This window comes from Eptesicus fuscus, chromosome 3, assembly GCF_027574615.1.
Source record: "Eptesicus fuscus isolate TK198812 chromosome 3, DD_ASM_mEF_20220401, whole genome shotgun sequence".
Lineage (NCBI taxonomy): Eukaryota > Metazoa > Chordata > Mammalia > Chiroptera > Vespertilionidae > Eptesicus > Eptesicus fuscus.
The window spans coordinates 85,991,464-86,001,271 of NC_072475.1; the positions used below are offsets into that span (position 1 = coordinate 85,991,464).

At 36.0% G+C, this 9,808-nt stretch overlaps 1 protein-coding gene across 3 annotated transcripts in view; it reads right to left on the reverse strand.

The window, feature by feature from the left end:
- ARL13B (ADP ribosylation factor like GTPase 13B) overlaps positions 1 to 9,808 on the reverse strand; it is an 81,549-nt gene that overhangs the window by 19,370 nt on the left and 52,371 nt on the right. For all 3 annotated transcript variants that reach the window (XM_054714061.1, XM_054714060.1, XM_008155574.3), the window contains 3 exons: positions 5,020 to 5,125; positions 3,498 to 3,700; positions 788 to 902 (listed from right to left, as the gene is read on the reverse strand). In XM_054714061.1, coding sequence (XP_054570036.1) covers positions 788 to 902; positions 3,498 to 3,700; positions 5,020 to 5,125 — 424 coding nt within the window. The remainder of the gene's footprint in view (positions 1 to 787; positions 903 to 3,497; positions 3,701 to 5,019; positions 5,126 to 9,808) is intronic.

The following is a 9,808-nucleotide window of genomic DNA, read 5'->3' on the forward strand; positions in this document are numbered from 1 at the left end:
AGTGCAGTTGGGGGAGACCAGGCCTGCAGGGGAAGGCAGTTAGGAGGGACCAGGCCAGCAGGGGAGGGCAGCTGGGGAGGACCAGGCCTGCAGGGGAGGGCAGTTAGGGGCAATTGGGCTGGCAGGGGAACAGTTAGGCGTCGATCAGGCTGGCAGGGGAGTGGTTAGGGGGTGATTAGGCTGTCAGGCAGAAGCGGTTAGGGGCAATCAGGCAGGTGAGCGGTTGGGAGCCAGCAATCCTGGATAATGAGAGGGATGTCCGATTGGAGAGAGTGTAGGCTGGGCTGAGGGACCCCCCCCCCCCCCGTGCATGAATTTCGTGCACCAGGCTTCTAGTTTATTATAATTTCAAACACTCTTAAGTATCCTGAGTAAACAATTAGAAATTCATTTATGCATCTAAACATTACTGTAAAGAGATGATAGTAACAGCAATACAGGACAAAGAGACAATGTAAATAATAGTAAATATATTACTACCATCTGAAATAAATGCCAAAAAACGATTTATCAGAACAGTAACTATTACAGTTGCTACATTCAATCTTCATTTTGATTCTCAGTGAATTCTGAAGTCACCTTTCCTGTTTATGCTAGATCTGAAGATAAATTTGAAGAGGATGAAAAAGCAGCAAATCTTAACCTGTCTCTCCCACTTAATTTTTTTTAGAAATAATGGTAATTGGCCTCTGGTGAAATACTTACTTCTACCTCCCTACATTCTTTCCCAATTCCCTGCCAACTTTAAAACTTACAATATAAAAATCACATTTGCCACCATCCATACCTCAATGATTACAGTTGCTATCGGCTGGAAAGGATTAACAATAATTGGTTCTGGATCCACCTCAGCCAGACCACTGGTTCCATCGAGTTCAGCCTGCTCTCGCTCTCTTTGTTCTCTATTGTTTGAGGGGAAAAAATTGTAATTCCTGAGAAAATGCTGAACCATGTTTAAGAACACTTGAAATAGTTTTAAGGCTATTAAATTTAGTAATTTAAACATCTGGATATGGCTTTAAATTACTGAGAGATTTTCAGAAATCCTTATGCAGTTTACAGGCCTCTACCCCTCTGTAAAGATTATTCATTTGAATTTTTAAAAGATAGAAATGACAAAAATAGCATTCCCTATGACTGATTTCTTAATGTCAACAGTGCATATTAATTATCCTATGTGCTAAGTTATTATATTTATCAATTTATTAATTACCATCCCAAACCAATGCTGTCCTCTTCATTTATGTTAACAGATAAATGAGTCCTCTTCTTAACCCTCTTCTCAAGGGCTGTGTCAAATTACTTATCATATATGAACTAGATAATGACTGCTGCTTTGCATAATAGAAGAGGCTATAAAGATAAGTTGCACTATATCACTTATATTAAGTATTTCCATATTTGTTACTACTGAAACATTTACTATCTCTGTGACTTTTAGTTAATGTTGCCCCATACATGAAGAGTAATTAAGTTATAAACAAGTAGCTGATGACTAGTGTAGATGTGCAACTGGGCTGCAAGTATAGTACAGCAATGTGAATGTTCATTACTATGACATTTATTAATTATGTCCTCTGATGGAAAGGTCTATCCTTTCATTCTGAACATAGCAAACCAAGATTTAGAGGTCTGCAATTTACAACCTCTGTGACCTTGGACATGTATCTGGATCTTTAATGACAGTTTTCCCATGTGGATAAAAATATCTACTTCATAGGGTTGTTTCAGCTAAAGTAATATATGTGAAAGCACTTAAAGGACAGTAATTGTTATTAATGTTACTAATTTATTAGCAAGCAGTTTTAGGTATCTAGTGTTATAATACTATTTTCAGATACCAACAATAATTTTTTTACAGTTTTTCAAAAATATCTGAATCTTTAAGATTGGATTTAATGAAGTAAAAAAGTTTTTTTTTTTTTAATAACTCCTCTCTAAATGCCAATTTACTTTTAATTTTGGAGACTGTGCTCAACAGGAGAGGCCTTAGACCACACGTAGTATGGCTAGGAGAAAGGAGGAAAGGGGAATGGGTATTAGAAAAGCCTGCCATCACATGACCTAGAACATCTTTATGGAAAAGGTAAGAACTTGAGGGCGGGGGGGATGACTAACATCAGATTTCTTTTATCCAGCTCAATATTTTTTGTTCTTTTTGTTTGTTTTCTTCATGGAAAAAAAGCAAAGGAGTCTTCAGAAAAGTATGGCCATATATTTTATTTTTATAAGTATATAAAAGGTAGAACTACATTAATGATTGGTTTACTGAGCTTTATATCTTTATACAGTAGGATAGAATACCAAATTTCTCACAGGAACTAAAACCTCATATCAGTATCAAGAGAGATCCTAGATAAATGATCTGCTCATATTATTAAGCATTTGGCAATGGGGAGTTATCTCTACAAGTATTTCTTTCCTTCAAGTCCTACCTCTAAATTAAATGAAAGATACCTTTAATCTGAGGATTTCCTTTCATTGTAAGAAAATACCTCACAAAGGCACCACCAAGGGCAGTTTAGTGGGTTCATGTCTACTAGGCTGCAAGTATGTTAGAGCATATGGAAGGCTAATATTTCTTAGGTAGATGGAAGACAACTTTAGATCTTGCAAGAGCTCACTTAAATATCTTTTGATTTCTCCCCTCCCCTACTATGCAACTATCTAGTTGGGGGGAAAAAAAAAAAAGAGAAATCTTGGGATAAAGTACTAAATTTGACTTTTAATCAAATATGAGTACTTTTTCACAGCATTAAGATTATTAGAAGTGATTCTGTGGTATAATTTATGAAATCATTGTTTTTTAATTCTAAGTTTGCTAAATTTAGCTTAAAAGTTTCCTTTCAGGAAATATATTTTTAAAATAATTTGAAAAATATATTTAAAAAACCCAAGACAGTATAATTTAGTTTATTTTGTGAGAAAACTAGTGTTGAAGATCAGATTTTACTTCAGTTGATTGATCCACTATCAGCTTGCCTTCGGTCTTTGCTGAGATTAAAGAAGGGTTTCTCAGTAAGTGACAGTGGACTCACTAATTGTCTGTTGTAGGGGACTGTCCTGTGTAGCACTAAATGTTGAGCAGCTTCCTGGTCTCTACCCACTAGATGCCAGTAGCACTCCACCTCGTCCCCAGGTGTGACAAGTAAAAATGATCCTACACATTGCCAAATGCCCTCTGAGAAGCAAAATCAGCATACTGATTGAAAACCACTGCAATAAGAAATAAGAGATAAAAATTTTAAATCTGTTAGAAATAATAAATACATAAGGAATAAATTTAACTACCATAATACCAGCAGGAAAAGTAGAATCCTATCGCCCAAACTTGTGTAGAGAAAGATCCATAAAAACAGAAAATTTGTACAGTGTCTTCCCTCAGACACAAAAAAGAAACTGAACAGACAGAACTAAGAAATTATTCATAAAATTGTGGTGTTTTTTGTTTGTTTTTACGTTTCAAATGCACTGTGGTACAAAATTAATCTACTTACCTTTCTTCTCGTAATTTTCGCACTCGTTCAGCCCTTTCTCGTTTCTCTTGCTCCTCAAGAGCACGTTGTTCTGTTGTGTCCTTTTGGATGCGTTCATTTAAGGCATCAAAGTCTCTTGCAATGATATCTAGCAGCCAATAAAGGCCCTTTTTAATGGACTTGTCAATTTTCTTTCCAGATCCCAAGATTGCTGAACAAGGTTCCTGAAAAACACCAGTTTATTTGGCTTAAACATTAAAACTAAAAGTTCTCCACAAAAATCTACTCAAAAACCATTAAGTATAATTATTGGTAAATCAAAATTAACCTATTAAATTAATGATATAAAGCACCTGCTTATTTAACTCACAAAACATACCATTGCAATGACCACTAACATTAGTACATAGGAGCTGAAATATTTCAAGTACAATATCTGTAAGCTGTGAGAAATACTATAACACAGGAAGTCAACAGTGCCAGTTAAAACAAACTCCCTGGAAGACAAAATCGAACTTCCAGTCCTTAAGGAATTACCGGTAATAGCAGTAATCATCTTTTAAGACTGACAGTCTAATGTCCCCATCTTCTGAAACCAGAATACTTAAATCTTCGCCCATCTTTCTTAAGATTATATAACTCTCCTGATAAGATTTTTCAAAACTCATTGCAAACCTCTCGTATGTTTAAATTTTGTATTGATATGTTTTCTTTATCATTTAAAAAATTTGCCTGTTTGGCATGGCTCAGTGGTTGAGCATCAACCTATGAATCAGGAGGTCATGGTTTGTCGATTCCCTGTCAGGACACATGCCCAGGTTGTGGTCTCAATCCCCAATAGCAGGAGTGTAGGAGGCAGCCAATCAATGATTCTCTCTCATCATTGATGTTTCTTCTCTCTCCCACTCCCTTCCTCTCTGAAATCAATAAAAATATATTTAAAAAATATATAGCAAGACGTATAGCTTGTCAGCAAGTCCTGTCAGCACTATCTTAAACAAAAAGCAAATCTAGAGTCTTTGAAATCTCAAAAGACAGTTTATGGAAGTCAATAACAACTAAATTGAAAACAAATATTACAATCCTATATAATAAAGGTGTAATATGCCTAATGACCTACCACGTAACGATGGGATCACAGATAAGCAGGAAGGTGGGGCAGCAAGCTACAAGCGGACAGAGGAGAGCTACAGGAGTGGGCAGGGCAGCAAGCTATGAAGGGGCATGGGGGGAGCTACAGGAGGGCAGGGCAGCAAGCTATGAAGGGGCGTGGGGGGAGCTACAGGAGGGCAGGGCAGCAGGCAGAGAGCTACTGGAGGTCAGCAGTGAGCTACTGGTGCACGGATTTGTGCGCAGGCTATTAGTATTAAATAATAGCAACGAAACAGTGAGAATGTGATTTCCTGGGTAAAAAAAAAGTTCTTTTAAAACACTAATACATTATTTTGTTAGCTGCCACCTAATTGCCTTTCACCTTTACAAAAACTAAGTTATACTGAACATATTTCATAGGGAAAAAAGGAAAACAAACCCCCAAACTTACTATCTGACATAGGCACTTGTGTTCATTGACCATTTTTTCCAGAGACAGACATTCAATCACATCAGCTTCTCCTAAAGCCCCTTCCTTGTCTTGTTTATTTGCCAACCTATAGAGATATAAATAATTTTTATAGCAAATATGTAATCAGACAGCCACTTAAAAATATTTTCACCATGTTCTCATCCCAGAGTTTTAAACCTACTGACTACAGAATATACTGGTTTAAGAGAGTACTACAGAATCTATTTCACCATTTTTTCCTTTATTTTACAGCTAAAATAAGTTCTTAAGAATTGACCTAAGAAAGAGAAGTCAGGTAGGTTAAGAAAACAAGCAGTAGGTCAATAGGCCATCAAGATAGAAACAAACTAGTTTTCATAGCCCTCAGCCATCAATTCTAATTTTCACATTAATTATGTCTTTATCTTCTTAAAATACATGCATCATGATGCAAATACCCTTATCTTATGTCCTTATCTTCTGAAAATACAAAATATTCATGTTTTAAATACTCAAATGTTCATTCTGAGCTTGTAATATTTGAGCTCATCTGTATTTCCAGTGTGTGAATGTGTCCGCATAAATCATGCAATTTACTGGAGAGGTGGGGCCACTTCTATCTCATTTATTTTGCATAGCACTGCACATAAAGAACATTATATTCAATTAGAAACAAATTGGGAAACAGCAAAAACAATATATATATATATATATATATATATATATATATATATATATATATATATATATATATATATATATATATATATATATATAGCTTTTGGTGTTTTTCATTTTGTTGTTTTTGCTGTTTCCATATATATATATATTTTTTTTTTAATTGATTTCAGAGGGGAAGGGAGAGGGAGAGAAACATCAATGATGAGAGAGAATCACTCACTGATCCGCTGCATCCTGCATGTCCTAAACTGGGGATCAAGCCTGCAACCCAAGCATGTACCCTTACTGGAAATCAAACTGTAACCTCCTGGTTCATAGGTTGACGCTCAACCACTGAACCATGCCAGCTGGACCAAAACAAGTTCTTAAAAAAAAAAAAAGAAGTTATCACAAAATAACACAATTTGTTATCAGATGGCAGAGGTAAAAAAGTTTAATAACACACTGTCTTGGTCAGGGTTTGATAGATATTTCAGGTGAAAATATATTATTTAATAATTATATAGAACAATAAATCTAATGAACCCTTATCACCTATCTTTAAAAATTATCCACATGGCCCGGCTGGCATGGCTCAGTGGTCGACCAATGAACCAGGAGGTCACGGTTCAATTCCCAGTCAGGGCACATGCCTGGCTTGCTGACTCAACCCCCAGTGGGGGTTGTGCAGGAGGCAGCCAATCAATGATTCTCTCTCATCACTGATGTATCTATCTCTCTCTCCCTCTTCCTTCCTCTTTAAAATCAATAATATATATATATATATATATATATATATATATATATTTTTTATTTTTTTTTTAATTATCCACATTGTGCTGGTTACTTTGAAGGCATCTGGTTGTACCATTTAGTGATGTAAAACGGATCAGTGGATTCAGCTGGAGTCAGCCTGATTCAGCTAAAATACTTCCATCTAATGAATTTAGCATCCACCAATGACCTTTGCTAAATTCCATTATTTTATAAGAGCTTATAAAATCATGACTTTTCTAGTTCTATATTCCTTTTGCATTTACTGGCTGAATTTTTGCTAAAAACTAAGTTTCATCAACTACTTGCTAACTCTTACTTAAATACAATTCAGAGAAAAGTCAAGGTAAATGTTTGATCCTTTGGCTTCATTTCCTAATTTTCATAAAAATAAATTGATGCTCTATCTACCTCCAAAGGTGATCAAGTTGCTTTTTTTGGTTTGTGTGGCATATCATTATGAAATAGATTTTTAAAATATATTTGTATTTCAATATATTGTAGCTACTTTTTAAAGATTTTTTTCATTGATATTGTGAGAGAGAGATGAAAGGGGAGGGAGACAGGAAGAAACATTGATGTGAGAGCAAAACATTGATCAGCTGCCTCTCACACTCCCCATATGAAGACTGAGTGGTGGGAGGGGATTATTTTTGAGGCTCAAAGTTACACAATTTTATCAGTGGGAATCCCCATGGTGTTGGCTTCTGTGTTCTTCTCGTACAACTCCGAGTTTTTTATATTTTCTTGCTTTTTGTAAGAAACAATATTCCAGACCTGGAATCATCCATCTCCCTAAGGAGCCCTTGTTCCTTTCAGTGAGGACTGATATTTTAAAGACCACAATCTGGGTGCTATGAACATTTATTGCTATTGCCTTGCCATTGTTTTCTAGACCCTTTTTCAGTGGACAAAGCTGGGGGGGGGGGGTGTAGTTTTTTTAAGAAAGAAAAATTTAAATCATGAGCCCATATTGATTTTTCTATTTTTAATAAAATATTATCACACTTTTGCTTAACTTCTTAAATTGTATCACTTTTTTCTTATGCTGAAAACTGCAGTTCCTAATAACACTGACATTGACTATTTGCTTTATCCTACAATATATATGTTTCAACACAAGAATAATGATATCGTTGTAATTAACTAGTTATGAGTAACTGGAAAGGAGCAAAGGAAAGGCCAAATATTAGAGGCATGCCCAATAAATAGGGAAGGTACTTACTTGCCTGTCAATCACACCTGGGGACAGGTCATTGGCCAGGATAGGTGTGGCCACTGCAGGTATGGGAAGATTTGAGATACCTAAGCTCCTAAACAAAGGAGTTTGCTCTCTTGCTTCTTGGTTCCTGCTCCTGGCTTGCAGGACTCTCATGGTCCTGCATTTGCCCACATGGTCCATGGCCATGTGGACCCCACACACAATGGACTAATGGACTGCAACTAGCCTCATGCAAAACCAGACCCAGCTCCAACATGGAAGAGAAACTCTGGACACTGGCTTTGCTTCTAGCTCTCCTGAATCCTCAGCTGCACATTATCCAGGACTGGATTAAGGGAAACGGGACTTTGGAAACAGAGGGGTAAAATTCCACACACACAGAGCTTTCTCCCACATCTCATCCTCCTGTGAGTGCCTCCGGAAATGCCTGTTCCAGCAGCAGCACTCCGAGAACCCCGCTCCCTCTGTGGAGAAAGACTATCCATACATTTCTCCGGTAGCAATGCCAACATTATTAAAGACTACTAAATGCAGGTTAAAATCTCTTTGTGATTATTCTTGTCTCTAAAATATATTCCATAAGAAATGCAGTCAAAATACTGAGTTTTCAATTACTTATATAATCCCTCTCTGGTTACAACACCATCTAGATATATAGCTAGGTTCACTTTTTCAGGCTGCTTTTGCTTTTTAGTTTTAAGATTGAATTTTTAAAACATTTATGTGGCTCCAAGGTCAAAACTATAAAAACAAAGTACAATCAAAAGTACTAGTATTACCCAACTCGATCCGTTTTCCTCTTTCTATTCCATCCATTCTCCTATAAGTAACCCTTTCCATTCCTTTTTAGTTCAACGCCCCCACCCATTATTTCTTTTTGAAAATATAAACATGTGTTTGTGGAAAACGATAAAGGTCACAATTTGGGCCCTATAGATATTCACTGCTATTGACTGGTTGGGAGATGTTTGTGTATGTGTGTCTCCACACTCCCTTTCTTTCTCAAAAACTAGAATGTTATATATACTCTTGCTTTACACCTTCTGTTTTTTTTAAACAGTAAATCTTAAAAGTACCCTGAAGTAATGTAAAGACATTTTTCTTTATTATTATATTCTTTTTTTATTGACTTTTTACAGAGAGGAAGGGAGAGAGATAGAGAGTTAGAAACATTGATGAGAGAGAAACATCGATCAGCTGCCTCCTGCACAATCCCTACTGGGGATGTGCTGGCAAGCAAGGTACATGCCCTTGACCAGAATCGAACCTGGGACCCTTCAGCCAACGCTCTATCCACTGAGCCAAACTGGTTAGGGCTATTATTATATTCTCTATAAATGAGCAAAATGCTCATAAGCTGTTTTATCATTTATTCATCAAGGCCCACTCTGAAGGAACTTTTGGGTTGTTTCCAGTATTTTGTTTTCACAAGGAGTGAAATTACTGTGGAAACAAGTTATTTTTTATTTTGGGAACAGATTCCAGGAAGTAGGGATACTAAATCAAAGAATAAAGGCAAACGTCACTTTGATAAAAATTATACCAGTACCCCTCCTCTTACCCTCAAATCACAAAAATCAGGCAGAAAAAAAAGGGATGGTAAAGAAATTTACTAATGTTAGAGACATTTTATTTCTAATTTTTCAAACAAATATTTCACTCTGGTAAAAATTAATTTTGAATTGTTATATTAATAAAATAAACTGTATAACATTGCAGCCCAACTTCCGTTTTCTATATTGAAAACTCTGGAAGAAACTTATTTTAAAATAAGAATACCAGGTCAATAGCAAGAAAAGTGGGGTGGAAGGTTTAAAGACAGGAGCTCTTTTCAGGCAGTAGTCGTCCTGAAAATCAATGATTTTATGAGTGAAGCCCTTGGGATTTCCTAAAATAAAATAGAATTCAATCATTTTAAAGTAAATGGAACAAAAAGCTTTTACACCAAGCTTCTTTCCATTCCTATTTATTCTGAATTCTGTATATTTTAGCAAGTTTTGATACCTAAAAAACAACAACAAAGAAACCTTTGTTTAATTACAACCCCCTTTTTATTAACTAATGTATTTTACATGTAATATAGAAATGGAATTACAGAACCTGTGCCAAATACTCCATGTAGGCAGTTTAACA